Consider the following 23,990-nt stretch of genomic DNA (forward strand, 5'->3'; position numbering starts at 1 on the left):
AGTCTGTTTTTTCCCCCAAGCGCTGGCCTTTTGTCTCAATCAAAGCCCTGCAGAGCTCCCCGAGACCCAACCACCAAGAACATTTCCAGTTGGTTGGGGCCCATCGGTGAGGTAACATTTCTGGCCCGAATGACAAACACACAAGCTCCAGAATAATTTAGCTCCATCACAAAGTGTTTTGCCACATGACTCGATACTTCTGACGGACACTCTCTTCCGGAACGCACCGCCCTGAGAGCACTTTAACTGCCCACTCGTTAATTCTGATTATATATACATGTTTATGTGTGTGTAGACATTTTAATAGATGCATGATTCATTAGTGGATGGCGATTTTATGTGGATGAGAATAGCCGAGCACATTAGATTACACTACTCCAGATCTATTTAGCACTGGGAAACGGGCACAGATTTGGAAGTTTAGCTCAACAAATACATTGAGTGCTGTTTGCCCGTGTAAAACTCACCGCTGCAATGTTAGGCCCAGGTGAAAAGAGCACACCCCCTATAGTCTGGACTCTCTAGATATGACTTGGGTCCCCTTAAAAAGTCCACAGAATTTGTTTTAAGGCTAGGCCTAATTCATTATTCCAAGTGCTGTTTCATCTCGCACATTTCCAGTGTGTACTTTATAAACAGAACATATATGTACAGTTGGAGATCTATGCAATAGGGGAGACTGGGGCTAGTTGTCACAGGGGATATATCTTAGTAATGATGACATTTGGAGTCAAAAGTCCAATTACTCAAATGTGTCTTTTCTCTAGCAGGGGTTTTGTATGTTGGTTACAAACACCTTATTCAAAACCCTTTTAAATTAGAAACATTTTTGTGAATTCTACCCTCCAAAGACAGTTTTCTTTCTCATAATAGTTTTGTTTTAGTTCTTGCATAAACAAGCGAATATAATCAAACCACACTGACATACATTCAGGCAAGAGTCAACTATACAGTGGCAAAAAAAAAAAGTATGTGAACCCTTTGGAAATAGCTGTTTTTCTGCATTAATTGGTCATAAAATGTGATCTCATCTTCATCAAAGTCACAAGTATAGACAAACACAATGTGCTTAAGGGGCCGTTTACACGACAACATTTTCAACTAAAAACGGAAAACTGAAAATGCAAACTTTTGAAAATGGGTTTCAAAGTGCAAGTTTTTGAAAATGATGCCGTTATCGTCTCCGTGTAAACACAAAAACGCGAGTTTGTGAAAACGATGACATCATGCACACGAGTATTACGTGTTATATAAAGAATAATGGATTGATAGGCATCAATTTTAGATGTATAATCATCAATATGAATACTGGTGTCTGTGCAAATAACAATAATCACCAATTTATTCATTTGGAGTGTTTTGTATGGAGTGTGAACATTGTACAGTAGGCAGAACCTGCAATTTGAAAATCTTGAAATTAATGTATGGATTCAGATGGGGAAAAATGTATTTGTATTTTAAATGTTATTTATTTACTTAATTTTATTTGATGTACCTTTACCCTGCATTTCATTCACCCACCGCTTATGTATATAGCCTATAGACAGAGATGTGATGCCATGTACAGTATTCAATGATATGCTTAGAATATGAAAACATGAGGCAGTGAAAATGCATGTTAGATCCAGTATACACAAGACCTCTCTCTAAATCAGAAGATATCCATATATCAGAGTTCTGTCTAATATCCAAAACCAGTCTTGAATAATCTTGAGAGTTCAGTCTCGCATTCGCGCGAGTACTTCAAAACAATGCGCGAGACATTCATAACTACAATGTCAGACTACAGGTCTGTGTTTGTGCTGCTCGACCAGCGATCACCATCTTCATTGTTTGTATTCACCGCTCTGTGGAAGAATGCTTATGTGCACAGGCGTGTAGTGTTTCTTTACAAAGTGACATCGCCAACTACTGGCCTGGCATGCGTAATACAGTGTTTTTAGTCGTTTTCGCGGGTCCATGTTTACGGGGATCATTTTGACAACGTTGTCGTCTGTACGTGAATCTTTTCAAAAACGCAAAGGAAAAACCTTCCCGTTTTTAGTACATCGTTGTCGTGTAAACGTACCCTAAGATAACAACACACAAACAATTATAATCCTTCATGTCTTTATTGAACACATCCCATTAAACATTCACAGTGCTGTGGAAAAAGTAAGTGAACCCTAGGATTGATCCTCCTTTGGCAGCAATAAACTCATCCAAGCATTTCCGGTAGCTGCGGATTAGACCTGCACAACATTCAGAAGGAATTTTGGACCATACTTCCAAAATTTCTGGAGAATTATGTTGGCATTAGTGGACTTGCATTAGCATGGTTTAGGTCCTATTTAGCAGACTGCTACCACTTTGCATGTGTAAACGAGGAATTGTCAAATCAAACAAAAGTCAAGTATGGAGTGCCACAGGGATCAGTTTTAGGGCCTCTGCTTTTCTCCTTATATATGCTTCCCCTGGGAGATATTATCAGGAATCATAGAATAAGTTTCCACTGTTATGCCAACGATACCCAACTTTATATTTCTTCTAAACCCAATGAAAATTCACAACTCTCCAAATTAGCAGAGTATCAATGAAATCAAAGATTGGATGGCCAGAAATTTGCCTTCTACTCAATTCTGACAAAACAGAGGTACTAATTATTGGACCAAAAACCTCTCAATGGATGTACTGATACGTTGTCTTCTACAGCGAAGAACTTAGGTGTTATATTTGATACCAATCTGTCCTTTGAAAATCGAGTTTCCTATGTTTGTAGAACAGCATTCTTCCACCTAAGAAATATTGCTAAGTTACGACACATGCTCTCTGTTGCTGATGCCCAAAAACTAATTAATGCGTTCATGACCTCAAGATTAGATTATTGTAATGCATTACTGGGAGGATGTCCAGCAAGATCAATAAATAAACTTCAATTGGTTCAAAATGCAGCTGTCAGAGTGCTGACTAGAACCAAGAAATATGATCATATTAGCCCCATTTAATCATCGTTACATTGGCTACCTGTTAAATTTCATATTAATTGTACAATTCTGTTAACTACATACAAAGCTTTGAATGGTCTAGCTCCGCAGTACTTAAGTGACCTTCTACCACACTATATTCCATCACGTTCATTACAATCACAAAACTCTGGCCTGTTAATAGTTCCTAGAATATCAAAATCCACAAAAGGAGGTAGATACTTTTCATATTTGGCTCCTAAACTATGGAATAGTCTCCCTAACACTGTTTGGAATGCAAACACACTCACACAGTCTAGACTAAAGACTCATCTATTTAGCCAGATATACACCTAATTTATCCTTCAACTCACAATTAGGCTGCTTTAGTTAGGTCTGCCTGAATCAGAAATATTTCTCAGAATCTATAACTCTGCAATAAATTGAATGACATCTATGATAATATTATTTTATTTGTTTCCCTGTCTCAACCTCGTGACTCCTATCCTGAGGTCACCAGAACTGGCTGGATCCAGCTCCATTCCTACTTGGTGTTGGACTCCACTGCTATGTGTCTCCGAGTGATGAAGACTAAACGCAGCCAGTGCCAGCCACACATCACTTCAGCCTATTACGATGGACTTCAAAGGATGAACTGATGCCATCTCCAACCATAAGACATGGGATACTTCATATGCCACTGCCTGAACCTTGGACTTAGGATAGACCACAACGAAATGTACTGCCGGTTGAACTGTGATGCTCCTCACTGATCTCTGCCTGCATCACCTTGATCTATTGATGGACTACACTCTTATAATGGAATACATAGACTATCAATTAATTGCCAACAAAAGCCTTCATCAGCCAACTAACAAAGGACAATGCATCTATGTGAACTTCTGCAGTTAATCCAGGATGAACTTTAAAGACATTAGTCATTAATTTTACAGTTCATACAACATCTTTGTTTAAACACTGACCCTCAACACTTAGTTTACTCATTTAAAACCATGACTTGCACTATACATATATTATTGCATATATACATATAATATTGGCATTATATTCATGATGTTATTCAGAGGGGAACTGGCCCCCACAGTGAGTCTGGTTTCTCTCAAGGTTATTTTTCTCCATTAATCAACATCTTATGGAGTTTTGTGTTCCTCGCCACAGTCGCCTTCAGCTTGCTCACTGGGGTTATAAATACAATTATTATTTAATTATTTATATTTATGCACAATTTACAATCATATTTAATCAAACTACACAATGATGACTCTAAGACTTTATAGATATTACAGTTTAATTTTCTGTTAATGCATGAATTTCTGTAAAGTTGCTTTGGAACGATGTGTGTTGTGAAAAGCGCTATACAAATAAAAATGACTTGACTTACAGAACTGCTTCAGCCATATTCTCAGGATGTCTGGTGTGAACGGCTCTCTTGAGGTCATTCCACAGCATCTCTATTGGGTTAAGGTCTGGGCTCTGACTGTAACACTCCAAAAGGAGGATTTTCTTTTTCTAAAGTCATTCTGTAGTGGATTTACTTTGATGTTTAGGGTTATTGTCCTGCTGCATCACCCAACTTCTACTGTGCTTCAGTGGGTGCACAGACACCCTGACATTATCCTGTAGGATAGCTTGATAAACTTGGAAATTCATTTTCCCTCGATGATGGCAAGCGGTCCAAGCCCCAAAGCAGCAAAGCAGCCCCAAATCATGATGCTCCCTCCACCGTACTTATCTAAGCTCTTCCAGATAACTTTGTAACCCTTTCCAGCTTTATGCAAAGCAACAATTCTTGATCGTAGGTCTTCTAAGATCTCTTTTTTGCGAGTCTTGGTCCAGGTCAGCAGATATTTCTTGTGAATAGAAAACTCAAAATGTTTGAGTGCTTTTTATAAGTCAAAGTAGCTCTAACCCACACCTCCAATCTATGCAATTAATGCTGAAAACCAGCCAGTTCTAAAGGGTTCACATACTTTTTCTTGTCACTGTATTATAAAGGCTGATTTTTACAGAAACATTAAAGTGTGTTCTTAGGACAGAGGTATTTTTCATGAAAGTCAGGTTGGGGTATGTTGTCACATGTCATAAATGTATACAATTTAAATAATTAAAATATTAATTGGTCAAAACAATGCTTTGATATTTTTGTATGATGTGTCGTTTTGTGCCTCATAATTGTTTAACTTCTTAAATTTTGCCAAAAAGTTTAATGCAGGTGCATATTTGATTGTTTTGGTGGTTGTGATGGGGGTTGACGGGGACCACTTATCCCATATAGTGTGAAAATATGCCTGCTGTTGGGGCATGTTGTCACAAAAAGGTAAATGTGTGTTTAATGAACTGTATATTTTTTCCTGGGCAAAAAGTGTGAAATGGTGTCAAGCCTTTAATATACTGTATGTGTCCACAGAAACTGAATTTCCAAAAAATAAAATAAATATTCAGTTAAAATTGTGACAACCAGCCCAGTCTCACATATAACATTTAACAAAAGTTTAGGAGTCAGAGAATGCTGGACTCCACGTGAGAGCGTCTGTGAGGTTCTGGCCTTTCTTTGACTTCATCCTGAGGTTTTTCCCCTATAAATACAGCACACTTTCATCTGCCCTGACTGCACACTTTTATTGCTGCTGGGAACGATGGCTATAATACGCCACTTAATTGAACGTTAGATTCACTTAAACACACTGCACAGAAAGCACATTTGAAAATATATTTTTTTATCTCTCAGCTCCGTTTGAAGTGGCTGCCAAACGTTCGCCTGCACTGTCATTTCTGGCTGATGAAACGGGTCAACTGCAGTCTAATAATCGCTCGTCTCTTCCTGTGGACGCAATGAATGCAAACAGCTCATTTGCTCATGTGCACATAGAAACAGCAGTTTTATTCTCAGTACTAGAACTCTCTCTGTTTCTGTTCATCTCTCTTTCATGCACACAAACACAGAAATAATCTAATTATTACACAAAACTGTACAAGAGAATTAACCTACAAGTAAATCTGTTTCATATCTATATTATATATACTTTAACTAAGACTTACATTAACCCTTTAAGCTAGCCGGGCCCACAAGAAAAATTATAATCGTCAAAATATGAATAACTACAGTCTTGACCAATGCAAAATAGGTGTCGTTTGATAGTTCAGAAGCTCTACTTTCCAATGCATGTAGACATTATGACCAACTGAACAAGTGCTTTGAAATTTGCAGACAAATCAGAAGTGTTCTGTTTTGATCGTTTATAAAAATTTGCACTGTACATATTATTGCAATCAATAAAAACATCAGACTCATCAAACAGTCATGTGTCATATGTTGTTGGAAAGCTCTCAAAGAGTAGAATACAACCAGCCTATTTGTTTTACTCACAGACAAAAATATAGTGAGTAATAGCTAAGTATATGTCTTTGACAATTATGTTGGAGTTGCTTATATGCCGCGTTTCCGCTTATAACTTCACAAAAAATAAATGGTATATAAAATATCACATACCATACTTAGAGGAGATGATTATCTTTCAAACGAGCCCACACACAAGGTAATCAGATGCATAGATCATTAGATAATCCACATGAAGCACAATGTTACATATGACCACCAGGAGATGGCGCCAAATACATGACACAGACTCAATGATGACTCAAATGACACAGAATGAAACTCATTCTGTGAAATCTCATTACTAAAATCATGTCTGCATGCTATGCAAACCTTTAGCCATTGTTGTGTTTGCATGTGTAATTAGTTCTTATGTACAATTATTTAGTTTTATTTGTTTGGAGATGTTTTTGAACACTAGGATAAATTATTTTTGTAATGTTATAACTTTTGGTTGCTTTGTCGTATCAACACAAAACTTTTCTCAGATACAGTTGACATGATTGGGAACAAAACAAAAGCAGTTTTTCTGAGCCACCTTATTTACACCCAGAGAAACATGTATGATGATATTCTTCCACAAGTGAATGCATGAATCTTTACTACAGGTCAAAACTAAAGGTCAAAGTATATTACAGTATTATAACATATGTGCTCTGTGAAATACCATTTCTATAAACAACATTAATGTTAATGATTGAAAGTCAAGTTCTAATTAGATAAAACAGCACTTACTTAGAAAACTACCTGGTTTTCTTTTTTAAATCAATATATTCTGAAAAAGCTTAAGTTTGTATATTAATGTAAAATAGACAATTGTAACATTTACACTTTGAAAATGAATAATGTATGAATTTTGTGATACAGAATAAATAAATATGTTGATTGACAGGCAGACTACACTCTTTAGTTAAAAAAATACTGTTGTTGTTATTGTATTTATAGTCTATCAACAAATTTACAGTGCTTTAACATATTTTAAGCCATTATTAATCTCTTTAACTCACCAAGTCAGCTCGAATAAACTTTATCAGATGAATAAACACTCACCAAAAGCCATCAGCACCAACACCACAGATGCAGCCATAATTCCCGCAGAGCAAAAGTGTGTTTCTCTCAGTATGTTCCTTCATCAATTCAATCAGACATGAGTATTGTCTTTTATCCGGAGATTTTACATTCAATGCGCCAGAACCGCCGCGCGTCGCGCACAGACGCACCGGAGACGCGCAGGACGCGCGGGGACAAACATCTGAAGCGCTCTCGTATTCCACACGCGTTTATGAATGTACAGATCTGCAGCAGTTACTGCTCACACAGGAGATGGAGAAATCCGCGCAAAACATGACAGACAACGAGTTAATCCTTAATATACACACACACACACACAGAGAGAGAGAGAGAGAGAGAGAGAGAGAGAGTGTGTGTGTGTGTGTGTGTGTGTGTGTGTGTGAGAGAGAGAGAGAGAGAGAGAGAGAGAGAGAAAGTGTGTGTGTGTGTGTGTGTGTGTGTGTGTGTGAGAGAGAGAGAGAGAGAGAGAGAGAGAGAGAGAGAGAGAAAGTGTGTGTGTGAAAGAAAGAGAGAGTGAGAGAGAGAGAGAGAAAGAGAAAGTGCGTGTGTGTGTGTGTGTGTGTGTGTGTGTGAGAGAGAGAGAGAGAGAGAGAGAGAGAGAGAGAGAGTAGAGGGGGTGTGGACTAAGAGTTGATGTTATATTTCCATCATTGGAATCTGAACTTCAGGTTCACCACATCAAATGGAATCTGATCCCAGAACAATTAAAGTTCCTCCAATTAAATTAAATACTAAAACTGCTGCCAATTCTTCTTTGTCAAGGACATTTATTTTTTTTATTAATGTGCAATTATGTGAAATTTTCTCTAAATATCAATGTTTGGATAACTCTGGTGCATTTTTGTCTGCCGCAGTTTTTCACACTCAAATTTAAAAGCTCACCATTCACACATACTGTGGACTAATTGCAAACATTTGTTCTCATTTTTTCAGAAATCCCCCATATAAAAAAGACTCCAATTATTCATAAATAATATTGTATGTTTTTATCATTTTTAGTTTTTGTGAATCCTAACTTAGTAAACATGTAATTCTGGTTCTGTTCACTCTACTTCACTTTGAAAAGTCTCATTTTATTCCACTAGATGGCAGAAAGCACTAGATTTTTTTTCCTCTATCACATTCCATCACAATAAACAGATCTGAAATGTAGGTGGCGCTCTAACACATTTTATCCCTCACAGATGTGCTCGTCCATAGACATTCGGTCTAATTTTCAGTTGAAGCAACCACCCTCATTATTTCATTGAATATCTCGGCCTCTGAGTGGACTAGAAGCTCAATCTAAGTGTCATTATTGTCATATGTATTTTTTCTGATGATTTTTTTTAGCATGATTGTCCTGCTGGACTGTATATTATGTTCTGGACATCTAATATATAACATTAAATTATTCACACAAGCAAGCTCACAGACAAGTAAACAATGGCTCATTTTTTAGAGAACTTCCTAAGGTAAATGCAGATATAAAGTTTTTAGTTATTTGGGGCTGACAGTAGCAGTTATCTGCACGTAAATGAGACGTTTGTATTTGATGACTTAGAGAAATCATGTTTCACTTTGTGATTCTTTTGAAAATCTTTCGAACTGTGGTATTAGGGCAACAGAATAAACCATACAGTCACATTCCTGAGAATGAGAGCTTTTATTTGATATATGACTTGTTCATTTAGGTGCTATGTGAAGGACTTTTATTTTCATATAAATATTTCTACCCCATTACCTCTAGGGGGCGCTAATTTTCAATGCGAATGTTTTGAGACCTTATTTTGTTATTTTATGTAACAAATGCAGAAGTGATGTTATTTATGAAAATATCAGATTCTAAGCTTTCAAATTGTACCTCATTTTCCTGACTTACAATTACAGAGACTTGAACATTTTAAACATGAACTTTTGTTGCGATATAGCACCCTCTTGGGATGTGCTGGCGGGTCTTTTAGAGTTTAAGAGGATTTTAGTAACACTTTTCACTGAAAAAATGGGGAAACGCATGTTGTCCGATTAACTATTTATGATATACACAACAAACTATATTTCTCTTCTAAACTTATTTTATTTGCGTGAATGTGCACTATACTAGACTAAATTATGTAGGCTGAATGTGAACTAATCAAGTATGTTCAACAACAGCACAAAATTATTTTTGCTGCTCTTCAATTTAGGTCTACTTTTTCACCTGATATTAAATATCACGAGTAAGGTTTTAAATATCTTCGGTAATTTTAAAGGAAGAGTTCACACAAAAATAATTTATTCACCCTCATGCCATTCCTCTCTATGACATTCTTTCTTCTGTGGAAACAAAGTGAGAAGATAAAAATTAAAAGGATCATAAAAGTGGTCCATATCTCTCGAGCACTATATTCAAAGTCTTCTGAAGTCATACAATAGTGTTGTGTGAGAAGCAGATTGTATTTAAGTTGTTATTCACTGATAATCTTCCTCTCTGCCATAGCTCTCAAAGTCCATCTAATCTTCATCAAAGTCACAAGTATAGACAAACACAATGTGCTTAAGCTAACAACACACAAACAATTATAATCCATGTCTTTATTGAACACATCCCACTAAACATTCACAGTGCTGTGGAAAAAATAAGTGAACCTTGGATTGAATAAATTTTTTATCCTCCTTTGGCAGCAATAACCTCAACCGGTAGCTGCGGATTAGACCTGCACAACGTTCAGAAAGATTTCTGGACCATTCTTCCTTACAGATGTCTGATGTGAACGTCTCTCTTGAGGTCATTCCACAGCATCTCTATTGGGTTAAGGTCTGGACACTCCAAAAGGTGAATTTCCTTTTTTTGAAGCTATTCTGTAGTGGATTTACTTTGATGTTTAGGGTTATTGTCCTGCTGCATCACCCAACTTCTACTGAGCTTCAGCTGGCACACTGACATTATTCTGTAGGATATCTTGATGAACTTGGGAATTCATTTTTCCCTTGATGATGGCAAGCGGTCCAGACCCTGAAGCAGCAAAGCAGCCCCAAATCATGATGTTCCCTCCACCGTACTTCACCGTTGGGGTGATGTTTTCATGTTGGTATATGGTGCCCTTTTACGTAGTGCTGCGTGTTCTTCCCAAACAATTCAACCTTAATCCACAAAACATTTTCCCAGTAGTGTTGTGGAGTGCCAAGGTGGTTTTTGGCTAAATTCAGGCATGCAGCAATGTTTTTGTTGGAAAGCAGTGGCGTCCTTCGTGATGTCCTGCCATGGACACCATACTGTTTAATGTTTTCCACATAGTAGACTCATGAACAGAGATGTTAACCAGTTCCAATGATTCCTTCAAGTCTTTAGCTATCACTCTAGTGTACTTTGTACATCATTGAGCATTCTGCGGTGTGCCCTTTGAGTCATCTTGGCTAGATGGCCACTTCTAGTGAGAGTCATAGTAGCTCTAACCCACACCTCCAATCTCGTTTCATTAATTGGATGCCAGGTTTGCCAACTCCTGACTGTAATTAGCTTTTGTTGACGTCATTAGCCTAGGGGTTCACATACTTTTTCCAACCTACACTGTGAATGTTTGATTGATGTATTCAGTATGTACAAGAACAATACAATAATTTGTGTGTTATTAGTTAAAACAGATTGTGTTTCTTCATTATTGTAATTTAGATGAAGATCAAACTAGATTTTAAGACAAATTTATACACAAATGCAGGTAATTCCAAAGGGTTCACATACTTTTTTTAGATTAAAGTGAGTCCCACAAGAACTGACACTGAACTTTTTATTGTGCTTTTTTTAATCATTGTATGTAAAAGAGCAGCATCAACATTCTTTGAAACATCTCCAAAGAAGACAAAGTTATAGGGGTTTGGAACAACTTTAGGGTGAAAAAATGATGACTGAATTGTAATTTGAGGGTGAACTATCAGTTTAAAGAGCAGTTAGAGCCCTGCTGACCATGCTAAAGTAAATCCACATGGTATTTACACAGAAAAACATTGCTTAGAGTCTTTGTAACATGTAGTAAAGTTGTTGTAAAGGTTACATCTGACATTAGCGCTTAATTTAAGAAGAATGGAAATGGTGTCACCATATGAAGAGATAAAAAACAGCAAAATAGCAAGCCTTTAAACTGGCTGACTGGATTCAGTTTCGCTCAGTTCAAAAGACTTTAATCTTTTGGTTTGGCTACAATCAGACAGGATTTAAGTGGGAGTGAAACACCCCCTTCTCTCTCTCTCTCTCTCTCTCTCTCTCTCTCTCTCTCTCTCGCTCTCTGTCTCTCTCTCTGTCTCTCTCTCTGGTTGGCGCTGGCAGCTTTGAAAGCGTGGAAACAGAGATGTTGGACGAAGCCTCAGAAGTGGTGACTTCATCCGGATCCGTTTCTTTCAAACACTGTCGCTCTCTATTGTTCTAACTTAATGTTTTCTGGAAAACCACATCCAGTGAAACAGCATCCATGTGAAAAGAAGTACACACATATACACAAACATGTTTTTTTGGAGGGTTTAACGGCAGAAATGTGAAGCTTATTATTTTATAAAAGCACTTACATAATCTTCTTCTGTTAAAACTTTTGCATTAGCTGTAAAGTTGATTAAATCATCACTGTTTCACCATTTTTATCAACGTTTCTGCTGCACTAGTTCACTGTAAATTGTCTTGCAATGTCAAACGAGTTTTTAAAACACAAATGTTCCATATCTGTACATGATTCTTCTAACGGTTCAAGTTTGATGAGCAAAGACAGAGAACAGAACTCTGTTTACTGTGGTGATTCACAGAGTCTGCTCTTCTGAAGAAGCTTTAAAGGGGTATCATTTCGGAAGGCTCAATTTAAGAAGTACAACATTAGAGAGCTGAAGGGATGGTGAGAATCTCAGTGTTTGAGAAGCTCTTTGAGTTTATCTGTATCAGTTTTAGGAAACCCTCTTAACAGAATCCACTGAAAACACACCACTCATCTTTGACTTCTGACCCCCTGTTTAGCTGTTCTGAGAATCTCTGACACACTCTCAGATTTCTAACATGTTAATGTGTTACCAGCATAACAAAACAAACAGCAGCTAACAGTTTCAGCATGGATCAGTACAATCATTTCATACAGCAGTTACTGTTTGTACACAGCACGAAATCTTTTGCATTTAGATTTTTATTAAAACATACAGATTTTTTTCTTCCCTTTTTCTCCCCAATTTGGAATGCCCAAATCCCAATGTGCTCTAAGTCCTCATGGTGGTGTAGTGACTCGCCTCAATCTGGGTGGCGGAGGACGAATCTCAGTTGCCTCCACGTCTGAGACCGTCAATCTGTGCATCTTATCACGTGGTTTGTTGAGTGCGTTACCGCGCAGACCTAGCGTGTGTGGAGGCTTCACGCTATTCTCCGTGGCATCCACACACAATTCACCATGCGCCCCACCGAGAGCGAGAACGTACTGGTTACTTTCGTAACCTCCGTTCCCTGATGGAGGGAACGAGACATTGTGTTGAAGTAGTGACATTAGGGGTCACTCTTGGGAGCCCCAAACACCTCTGCTTTTTGAAAAAAGGCCAATGGGAATTGGCGAGTGGAATTTGCATGCCACTCCCCCGGACATACGGGTATAAAAGGAGCTAAATGCAACCACTCATTCAGGTTTTGTGCTGAGGAGCCGAGACAAGGTCCCGGCCATTTCAGCGGGTAGTTCAGTGTTGTGACAAGAGGGACACAATGTCTTGTTCCCTCCATCAGGGAACGGAGGTTACGAAAGTAACCAAGACATTCCCTATCTGTCACTCACTCGACGTAGTGTCAATGTAGGGACACTAGAGGTCCCTATACAAAACACCACAACTAGCTGAACTGTGTTACGTGGACTGGCGGTGCGAGATGGGCAGACCGCTGTGTGCCTCATAGCCAACGCACCAGACCATCACGTAACCTCCCCCACCGCTCTTATGAGCATCGAACGGTCCTTCTGGAACAAGTCGACTGCCCAAAAAATAGGGACAGGCTAGACCAGCCATGGCCCATTTTCCTCTTTTTTTCTCCCCAAAAAGAGTGCAATTTGTTAACCAACTGGGGGCCATAAATGTCTACGTCGGGGAGGTGTCACTCCCAAGGAGAAGACACCGCGGAGACCACACCCTGCCCAGAGAAAATACATCACATGATCTTACCGAGTCTTGTCGGAAGTATGTCATGTGGAGAAGTCCCATGATAGGTCCTACCTGAGGCAGGAGGAGTTTCTTCAAACATGGTGACCGGGGGCAGAGGGGCCTCTGCCCAAGGAAGACGCAGTTTACCAACAGGGAAACGATTCAATGGAAGATATCACATGGGGTCACCTATGGGGAACCAGCACATGTGGAGCACCTACCTCAGTACAGGGCCTAATTAGCACAAGTAATGGGCCGGCAGTGAGTTTCTCCGCAAACTTGTCTGCCACAGGGCTAAGGAGGAAAGTCATCCAGGGATCACAGCTTGTGAACACGACTGGGAGTCAAAAGCGCACATCTTCACCTCAAGGGAGGGGAAAGGTGCTATGCGCAAGCAGTACACCCGGCCAGCTGTCCCAAAACTTACCTGCTTGTACCTGACAATACACGGGATGAAAGAGTTTGAAAGATTTTGTAGAACCTTGCAAAAGGTGTTGGGTGTTGCCCAGCCCGCTGCTCTGCAGGTGTCTGCCAAAGAGGCGCCACTGGCCAGAGCCCAGGAGGCTGCTACACTCCTAGTAGAGTGGGCTCGTAACCCCATGGGGGGCGGCACATCCTGAGCGTGATACGCCATCATGATGGCGTCAATGACCCAGTGGGCGATCATCTGTTTGGAGACAGCACTTCCTTTCTGCTGTCCACCAAAGCAGACAAAGAGCTGCTCGGAGCTTCTAAAGCTCTGCGTGGGATCCAAATAGATGCGTAAAGCATGCACCGGACACAGCAATGCCAAAGCTGGGTCTGCCTCCTCCTGGGGCAGCGCTTGCAGGTTCACCACCTGATCCCTAAAAGGGGTCGTGGGAACCTTGGGCACATAGCACGGTCAGGGTCTCAGGATCACGTGAGAATAACCCGGACCGAATTCCAGGCATGATTTGCTGACAGAGAACACCTGCAGGTCCCCTACCTTCTTGATGAAAGTGAGCGCAGTCAGGAGGGCAAACTTCAAAGAGAGTGCCTTAAGCTCAACTGACTCCAGGGGCTCAAAGGGAGCTCCCTGTAGACCCTGAAGGACTACAGAGAGGTTCCATGAGGGGATGAGGCGTGGTCTGGAGGGATTCAACCTCCTAGCGCCTCTCAGGAACCTGATGATCAAGTCGTGCTTCCCCAAATACTTACCATCCACTGCATCGTGATGTGCCGAAATGGCAGCTACATACACCTTCAAGGTGGAGGGGGACAGCCGCCCCTCCAGCCTCTCCTGCAGGAAGGAAAGCACCAATCCGACTGCGCATCTCTGGGGGTCTTCGTGTCGGGAAGAACACCACTTAGTGAACAGACGCCACTTCAAGGCATACAGGCGCCTCGTAAAGGGGGCCCTAGCCTAAGTGATCGTGTCTACCACCATGGGCCACTTAGGTCTTCCGCGTCCCGTCCAAGTGCCAGACATGGAGATTCCAGAGGTCTGGTCGCGGGTGCCAGATGGTGCCCCATCCCTGAGAAAGAAGGTCCTTCCTCAGGGGAATTCACCAGGGGGGCTGTTGCATGGAGCTTGAGGTCCAAGAACCACGTCTGGGTGGGCCAGAAGGGTGCTACTAGGATGACCTGCTCCTCGTCCTCCCTTACCTTGCACAGGGTCTGTGCAAGTAGGCTCACTGGGGGAAATGTGTATTTGCATAATCCCAGGGGCCAGCTGTGTGCCAGCACATCTATACCGAGGGGTGCCTCGGTCAGGGCGTACCAAAGCGGGCAGTGGGAGGATTCCCAGGAAGCAAACAGGTCTACCTGTGCTCGACCGAATCGACTCCAAATCAGCTGGACCACCTGGGGGTGTAGTCTCCACTCTCCCCTGAGCCTAACCTGTCGACGGCAGGGCGTCCACTGTGGTGTTGAGGTCACTCGGGATGTGAGTGGCTCGCAGTGACTTGAGGTGCTGCTGACTCCAGTGTAGGAGACGGTGGGCGAGTTGTGACATGCAACGGGAGCGTAGACTGCCTTGATGGTTGATGAAAGCTACCATCACTGTGTTGTCCATCTGGCACCCGAAGGTGGGAGCCCAGTCGAGTCCTCAGCGTCAGACTGGACAGCCCGCTCTCCGATGCTGCAATCGAGAGCTTGTCCACTTCGCGAGCGCCGAAACGAGATCGCGAACTCACCCTGAGACGAGCCAGCGGTCTCATCCCAGCGGGGCAAATGGGCATACTGGGGAATGGGAGGTCCGTGGGGAGTTACTTGGCGGAGTGGCTCCCATTGGGGTCCCCAAATCGCCCCCAGGGCTAACTGATGTGGCCTCAAACCCGTAGGTAGAAAGACCGAGGTGGGGAGCCGCTGGGGTGGTCTTTCCCTCTAATGAAGGAAAAACCGCGACTGCAACGTTGCCATGGTCACGCTCTTGCAGTGAAAACATGACCCGTCCACGAACACTTTCTCCGCGTGGGCAGCGCCCAAGCACGTAAGACCACGATCGTGGCCATCGGAAGTGGAGAGGTAACGACTGCAATCAGGAAATACACACAAATGGAGAGGCTTCTTTAAAAAGATGCTCTCCGTTAATGCCACTCTTTTAGAAGGGAAAAAATACTCTTTCAGTAGGAAGAATAATCTCTTTTAGCTGCTGAAGCGCCCAGGGGCATTCTTTGCACTTCACCAGTGCAAGAGGGGGAGAATCCGCTGTAATACGCCGTAAATCCAACAACTTTTCAAGGTGAATGGATCGACAGAGTAATTCAGCTCGCTGAACACAACCGCTTTGCTCCGAAGAGAAAATCTGAATAAGTGGTTGCATACCAGCTCCTTTTAAATCCGTATGTCCGGGGGAGTGGCATGCAAATTCCACTCGCCAATTTCCATTGGCCTTTTTTCAAAAATAGAGGTATTTGGGGCTCCCAAGAGTGACCCCTAGTGTCACTACATTGACACAATGTCGAGTGAGTGACAGATAGGGAACCACATTATAGCGACCACGAGGAGGTTACCCCATGTGACTCTACCCTCACTAGCAACTGGGCCAATCTGGTTGCTTAGGAGACCTGGCTGGAGTCAGCACGCCCTGGATTCGAACTCGCGACTCCAGGGGTGGTAGTCAGCGTCTTTACTCACTGAGCATCCCAGGCCCACCAAAACATACAGATTTAAACTCTTTTCTTTTCGTAATATAAAGGTCTCATTAAAACTGACTTGGAAGTTAATTTCAGAGCAGTATTATATAAATATGAACTATTACATGTTTAAAACTATGATCATCTCAACAAAGAGTGAAATTAACATAGACCATTTCAGTATTTGTTGTGTTTATAAAAATTATGACTGTCCCATAGTTGTGGCGTCATTTCTACCACACCAAAGATTTTGCCCCTAATTTAGTTTTGTCAAAAGTTAGTGTACTTGTTAACCAAGTGGACAAAAGTGTCAGTGAAGAGCATGCTTGAGATGAAATATGAGAAAAATCAAGGGAAATATCACTTTTTATTGGGCGTCATGTCCAATCAAGCTGTAAAAAGTGTGGAAATATTATTTAAATTGAGTATTTAGGAAACATAAAATAATACCTATAAAATTTGTTGCACAAGGAGTCGATCATTTTATTATTCTATTAAACACAATACAGAATTTGAGATGTGCTGGAAATTAATTTTCATGAGCATGAATGACTTAAATCTCCTGTGATGCATGAGTACACACTGAAGACGCTGTTAGCAGACAAATTAAATTAACTAGTGAGAGTTAAAATCCACAGTGATAAAAGTGCCTTTAGGTAAACAAACTTCCAAACATGATTTTTGTTTGTTTTTACAACCAAATGAAATTAGTTGAAATTATTTTCTGTGATAATTGACAGCATGGCACAGATGTTTTACATAGAAACTGTCAACACTTACATCTCGAAATATGTTAATTTTAAAGGTAACGTGCCAATTTTCTCAATAAGTCCAAATAGCACAAACTCTCTCTCTTTCTCTCTCTCTCTCTCTCTCATCTTTGAGTGATTGTGACTCAGCAGCAGCTCTAATTAATCTCATTGTTCAGGGGATTTCCTCTGCTGCTGTGTTACCATGGAGTTTTACCGTGGTATCCCCTCTCTGCTGTGTTTAATCCTGATGACTATGCTCCAGTAACTCACTCCATCTTTCTTCTCTTTTTCACTCCACTGCATGTTTCCTCTAGTCTCCTCCTCCCTGATATTCTCCCATTCTCTCACTCTGTTCCCACAAATCCTGTCTCGGAAGCTGGGATCTGGAACAATGATCCTGGAGAGAGAGAGCGAGAAGGAGAGATTGGAGGATGGTCAAAGTATGTTTATCTTCTCTCTTCAGTAATCAAAGTCTCTCTCAATGTCATTTAAAGTTACAGGTGCCATTAGACGTACATTTATCTTACTGCTTATTTATTACATGACATCTGCAATCACTTTGTATGTATGAAGCGTAGAATCTTCACCTATTCAAAAGGTCATAAATATAAAATCTTAGATAACTTATAAACTATTCAGTCGTAAATTTGTGCCTCTCCACTGATGTGATGACACTTTAATTTTCTCAAAACATTCCTAAACTCAACGGAGGTTCGTTTTAAGTGTCATTCTCTGTCTGTTTTTAATTAATGTCATGATCATTTTGATGATTTTGCTGGTTTTTTATGTGCATAATTTCATGGTGCGTCACAAAAAGCAGACTGTCTTTCTGTGCATAATTAAAACCTTCAAAAACAGGCAATAATTCACAGTACCGATAATTCACATCAATCACGTTATTGTGACAAACTGAGATGAGCTCATTTTAAAAAACACAGCTGTAGTTCATTTACAGCCCTGTGTGGTGAAATGATATTAACTGAATGTTGCCTCTTTAATTTATTTCATAATCATCATCAAAAGCATTTTGTTTTGAGAACTGAACTATTTAATCCCTGTGCATTGGAGACAACTTGAATTTAAAGGTGGGTAATTTTGTGTCAAATCAATCAAATTTCAGAATCTACTCCTTGTGAAATCTTCTAAATGATTAAATAGTCTAAACCTTTTTGTTAATTTTTGTCAGGAGCATCTCTAGATGATACCTACATACCTTTAAAATTTAACACTACAGTTTTGGAAAAACAAAAAAAAAAAGAAGTGTTTTTTCCCCAAAAGTATTTCAGAAAATCAATTTGTAAAATTTGAGATATAAAAAAAAATAAATAAATAAAAAAAAACTATTGCGAGGGAATGCTAAAATATATTGCGAGGGAACTCAATCTTTTACAAGGAACACAAACTAATGTGAAGGAACACAAAACGTATTGTGAGGGAATGCAAAACGTATTGCAACAGAATGAAAAACTATTGCGAGGGAACTGAAAACATACTTCGAGGGAATGCAAAACATATTGCGAAGGAACGAAAAACGTATTGCAAAGGAAAGAAAAATGTATTGTGAGGGAATGCAATCTGTGGTGAGGGAATGCCAACTATTGTGATGGAACGCAAAGCATATTTTGTGGGAAGGCAAACCATTGCGAGGGAATGGAAACATTTGCTAGGAAATGAAAGTATTTCAGAAAATACATATGTAAAATTTAAGATATAAAAAAGAACAAAAAACTATTGCGAGGGAACAAAAAACGCATTGCGAGGGAATGCAAAAATACATTGCGAGGGAACTCAATCTTTTACAAGGAACACAAACTAATGTGAAGGAACACAAAACTACTGCGAGAGAACGCAAAACATTTGCAAAAAACGCAAAGTGTATTGTGAGGGAACTAAAACTGTTGCGAAGGAAAGCAAAACTATTGCGAGGGAATGCAAAACATATTGCAAAGAAATGCAAAGTGTATTGTGAGGGAACTAAAACTATTGCAAGAGAAGGCAATCTTTTACAAGGGAACGCAAAATAATGTGAAGGAATGCAAAACGTATTGCAAAGAAACGTAAAGCATATTGTGAGGGAACTAAATCTATTGCGAAGGAACGCAAAACTATTGCGAGGGAACGCAAAACACATTGCAAAGAAACACAAAATTTATTGCAATGGAACGCAAACTATTGTGAGGAAACGCAAACTAATGTGAAGGAATGCAGAATTATTGTGAAGGAACGCAAAACTATTGCGAGGGAATGCAATACGTATTGCAAAGAAACGCAAAGCATATTGTGAGGGAACTAAAACTATTGTGAGGGAACGCAATCTTTTACAAGGGAATGTAAACTAGTGTGAAGGAACGCAAAACATATTACAAAGAAACGCAAAACGTATTGTGAGGGAATGAAAACTATTGCAAGGGAAGGCAATCTTTTACAAGGGAACGCGAAATAATATGAAGGAACACAAAACTATTGCGAGGGAACGCACAACTATTGTGAGGGAACGCAAAACGTATTGCAAAGAAACGCAAAGCGTATTGTGAGGAAATGAAAACTAATGTGAGGGAACGCAATCTTTTACAAAGGAATGTAAACTATTGTGAAGGAACGCAAAACTATTGCGAAGAAACGCAAAAACTATTGCGAAGGAACGCAAAACACATTGCAAAGAAACGCAAAAACTATTGCGAGGGAAGGCAATCTTTTACAAGGGAACACAAAGTAATGTGAAGGAACGCAAAACTATTGCGAGGGAACGCACAACTATTGTGAGGGAACGCAAAACGTATTGCAAAGAAACGCAAAGCGTATTGTGAGGAAATGAAAACTAATGTGAGGGAACGCAATCTTTTACAAAGGAATGTAAACTATTGTGAAGGAACGCAAAACTATTGCGAAGAAACGCAAAAACTATTGCGAGGGAACGCAAAACACATTGCAAAGAAACGCAAAAACTATTGCGAGGGAAGGCAATCTTTTACAAGGGAACACAAAGTAATGTGAAGGAACGCAAAACTATTGTGAGGAAACGAAAACTAATGTGAGGGAACGCAATCTTTTACAAAGGAATGTAAACTATTGTGAAGGAACGCAAAACTTATTGCAATGGAACGCAAAGTATTGCGAGGAAACGCAAAGTAATGTGAAGGAATGCAAAATTATTGTGAAGGAACGCAAATCTATTACGAGGGAAGGCAATCTTTTACAAGGGAACGCGAAATAATATGAAGGAACACAAAACTATTGCGAGGGAACGCACAACTATTGTGAGGGAACGCAAAACGTATTGCAAAGAAACGCAAAGCGTATTGTGAGGAAATGAAAACTAATGTGAGGGAACGCAATCTTTTACAAAGGAATGTAAACTATTGTGAAGGAACGCAAAACTATTGCGAAGAAACGCAAAAACTATTGCGAAGGAACGCAAAACACATTGCAAAGAAACGCAAAAACTATTGCGAGGGAAGGCAATCTTTTACAAGGGAACACAAAGTAATGTGAAGGAACGCAAAACTATTGCGAGGGAACGCACAACTATTGTGAGGGAACGCAAAACGTATTGCAAAGAAACGCAAAGCGTATTGTGAGGAAATGAAAACTAATGTGAGGGAACGCAATCTTTTACAAAGGAATGTAAACTATTGTGAAGGAACGCAAAACTATTGCGAAGAAACGCAAAAACTATTGTGAAGGAACGCAAAACACATTGCAAAGAAACGCAAAAACTATTGCGAGGGAAGGCAATCTTTTACAAGGGAACACAAAGTAATGTGAAGGAACGCAAAACTATTGTGAGGAAACGAAAACTAATGTGAGGGAACGCAATCTTTTACAAAGGAATGTAAACTATTGTGAAGGAACGCAAAACTTATTGCAATGGAACGCAAAGTATTGCGAGGAAACGCAAAGTAATGTGAAGGAATGCAAAATTATTGTGAAGGAACGCAAATCTATTACGAGGGAAGGCAATCTTTTACAAGGGAACGCGAAATAATATGAAGGAACACAAAACTATTGCGAGGGAACGCACAACTATTGTGAGGGAACGCAAAACGTATTGCAAAGAAACGCAAAGCGTATTGTGAGGAAATGAAAACTAATGTGAGGGAACGCAATCTTTTACAAAGGAATGTAAACTATTGTGAAGGAACGCAAAACTATTGCGAAGAAACGCAAAAACTATTGTGAAGGAACGCAAAACACATTGCAAAGAAACGCAAAAACTATTGCGAGGGAAGGCAATCTTTTACAAGGGAACACAAAGTAATGTGAAGGAACGCAAAACTATTGCGAGGGAACGCAAAACGTATTGTGAGGAAACGAAAACTAATGTGAGGGAACGCAATCTTTTACAAAGGAATGTAAACTATTGTGAAGGAACGCAAAACTTATTGCAATGGAACGCAAAGTATTGCGAGGAAACGCAAAGTAATGTGAAGGAATGCAAAATTATTGTGAAGGAACGCAAATCTATTACGAGGGAAGGCAATCTTTTACAAGGGAACACAAAGTAATGTGAAGGAACACAAAACTATTGTGAGGGAATGCAAAACGTATTGCAAAGAAATGCAAAGCGTATTGTGAGGGAACGAAAACTATTGCAAGGGAAGGCAATCTTTTACAAGGGAACGCGAAATAATGTGAAGCAACACAAAACTATTGCGAGGAAATGAAAACTAATGTGAGGGAACGCAATCTTTTACAAAGGAATGTAAACTATTGTGAAGGAACTAAAAAACTATTGCGAGGGAACGCAAAACACATTGCAAAGAAATGCAAAACTTATTGCAATGGAACGCAAAGTATTGCGAGGAAATGCAAAGTAATGTGAAGGAATGCAAAACTATTGCAAAGGAATGAAAAATATATTGCGAGGAAATGCAATCTGTGGCGAGGGAACGGAAACTTTTGCTAGGGAATGAAAAACTATTTCAGAAAATAAATTTGTAAAACTTGAGGTATGAAAAAGAGCTCATTTGTGATTTTTTTATTTTCTTATAGAAAGATGGTTTCACTACATGCCTTGTAGGATGGGTGTAAACATATTTTATTTTGCATTAAGCCAAAGTGCTTTATATTTTCAAATGTAAGACCTGAAAGTTTGGAACAATGAAGGGATGTTTCTACTCTTCCTGACTGGACCCTTCATAAAAAAGACAACTATGACATGATGCACCAAAGGCGCGGGAATCATTTCAATAAAAAGTTCACTAGTATCCATCACCTCACAAGGGCTCTCTTCAGTTCATCAAAACCCTGCCAAAAAGCATGACAAATCTCTCAGAAACGGGACGCAATTTTTATTAACATAAATCATATACTGAAAGCAAAAATTGCATTATATATACACTGCATAAATACAATAAAATGTATGAAATTTCTTTGATATTGTTTTCCAGTCTTGCTCACTAGGGGGTGCTTCAGCACCCTCAGCACCCCCCCTTCCCGCGCCTTTGTGATGCACTGAATGCTTGAATTCCAGATGGTTTGATGGTTTGTTTCAGTGAGTTAAAACAGATGCTCATGTGATGTGGTTCACAACTGCCCACAGAGAGGGGAGGAGCTTCCTGCCTGTCCCATGATGTGATGCGAGAGCACTTGATGTGCCACAGGACTTTCCTGTCCTCTTGTCTTCACAATCTCGCTTTCTCTTTCTCGGGTACGAGATGTGGTCAAGCAGTGAATGGTGACCAAGGAGTTACTGGCAAGAGCAAAACATTAGTGTCAGAGTAGGGCCATAAATCATACGGTAATGAGATTTTATTATAGCAAGACTGGGACTGGTGCTTAAAGTCAACACGATATAGTGTTCACAAGCCATTGTACAGTATGTCTGTAATGTGACGTATTTCCTCATGAATAAGAGGCTCAGATCAGTGTTGGTGAAGTTGCTTTGAAACTGTAGCTTCCAAAGCTACTCATGACTTAAAGTAGTTACAAAAGTAGTTACGTAGCTACACAACACGTTACTAACAAAAAGTAGACTTTTTGTAAAAACGACATAGTTTGTAAATAATTGTATTGCATTATTTATTTATTTAATTAATATCACCAGGTTGTTTTATACTTACTTAAGGTAACATTACACAACTAGGGTGACAAGATTAAATTGAACGTGTACATTTATACTAATGTTGCATTTATATTGTGTCAGAATTACTGCAATTACGAGATGGCAACTCGGAGATGTTCACGTCCTGAGACCTCGGAAGTAATTTTTTCTATTGCGACACTCATAACGGCGACACCAAAGTGGCTTTGTTACTGATAACGGCAAAGTATTTGTTAATACATTCATTCATTAATTCACCTTTATATGTTGTTGCAAAATGTTTAAGAACAATGCAATGACATAATAGATCCAACAGAAATATGTTTAACCATCTTTAACAGTTCACGCCGCTGCGATAATCACATGACGTCATTACTGTCAAGTCAGAGTTTACATTGAGTTTACAACTTGTAATTAAGCGCTTTTACAAGTTAGAATCTCGTAATTACGGTAATTCCGTGAATGCATGCACGGATTTCTCCCTCGACCGATTATGTGATGTATGAAGCGTTTTGTGATGATGCAGCACTTCTCGCTGGAAAATGAAGCTCGTTACTGGAAAAGCGACACTATTGTGAAAAT

At 39.8% G+C, this 23,990-nt stretch overlaps 1 protein-coding gene across 1 annotated transcript in view; it reads right to left on the bottom strand.

The window, feature by feature from the left end:
* LOC127443031 (protein APCDD1-like) overlaps positions 1 to 7,762 on the bottom strand; it is a 41,120-nt gene extending 33,358 nt beyond the window's left edge. The window contains exon 1 of the mRNA XM_051701510.1: positions 7,390 to 7,762. Within this exon, the coding sequence (XP_051557470.1) occupies positions 7,390 to 7,426 (37 nt within the window). The 5' untranslated portion in view covers positions 7,427 to 7,762. The remainder of the gene's footprint in view (positions 1 to 7,389) is intronic.
* Positions 7,763 to 23,990: the final 16,228 nt, after the last annotated feature.

This window comes from Myxocyprinus asiaticus, chromosome 6, assembly GCF_019703515.2.
Source record: "Myxocyprinus asiaticus isolate MX2 ecotype Aquarium Trade chromosome 6, UBuf_Myxa_2, whole genome shotgun sequence".
Taxonomy (NCBI): Eukaryota; Metazoa; Chordata; class Actinopteri; order Cypriniformes; family Catostomidae; genus Myxocyprinus; species Myxocyprinus asiaticus.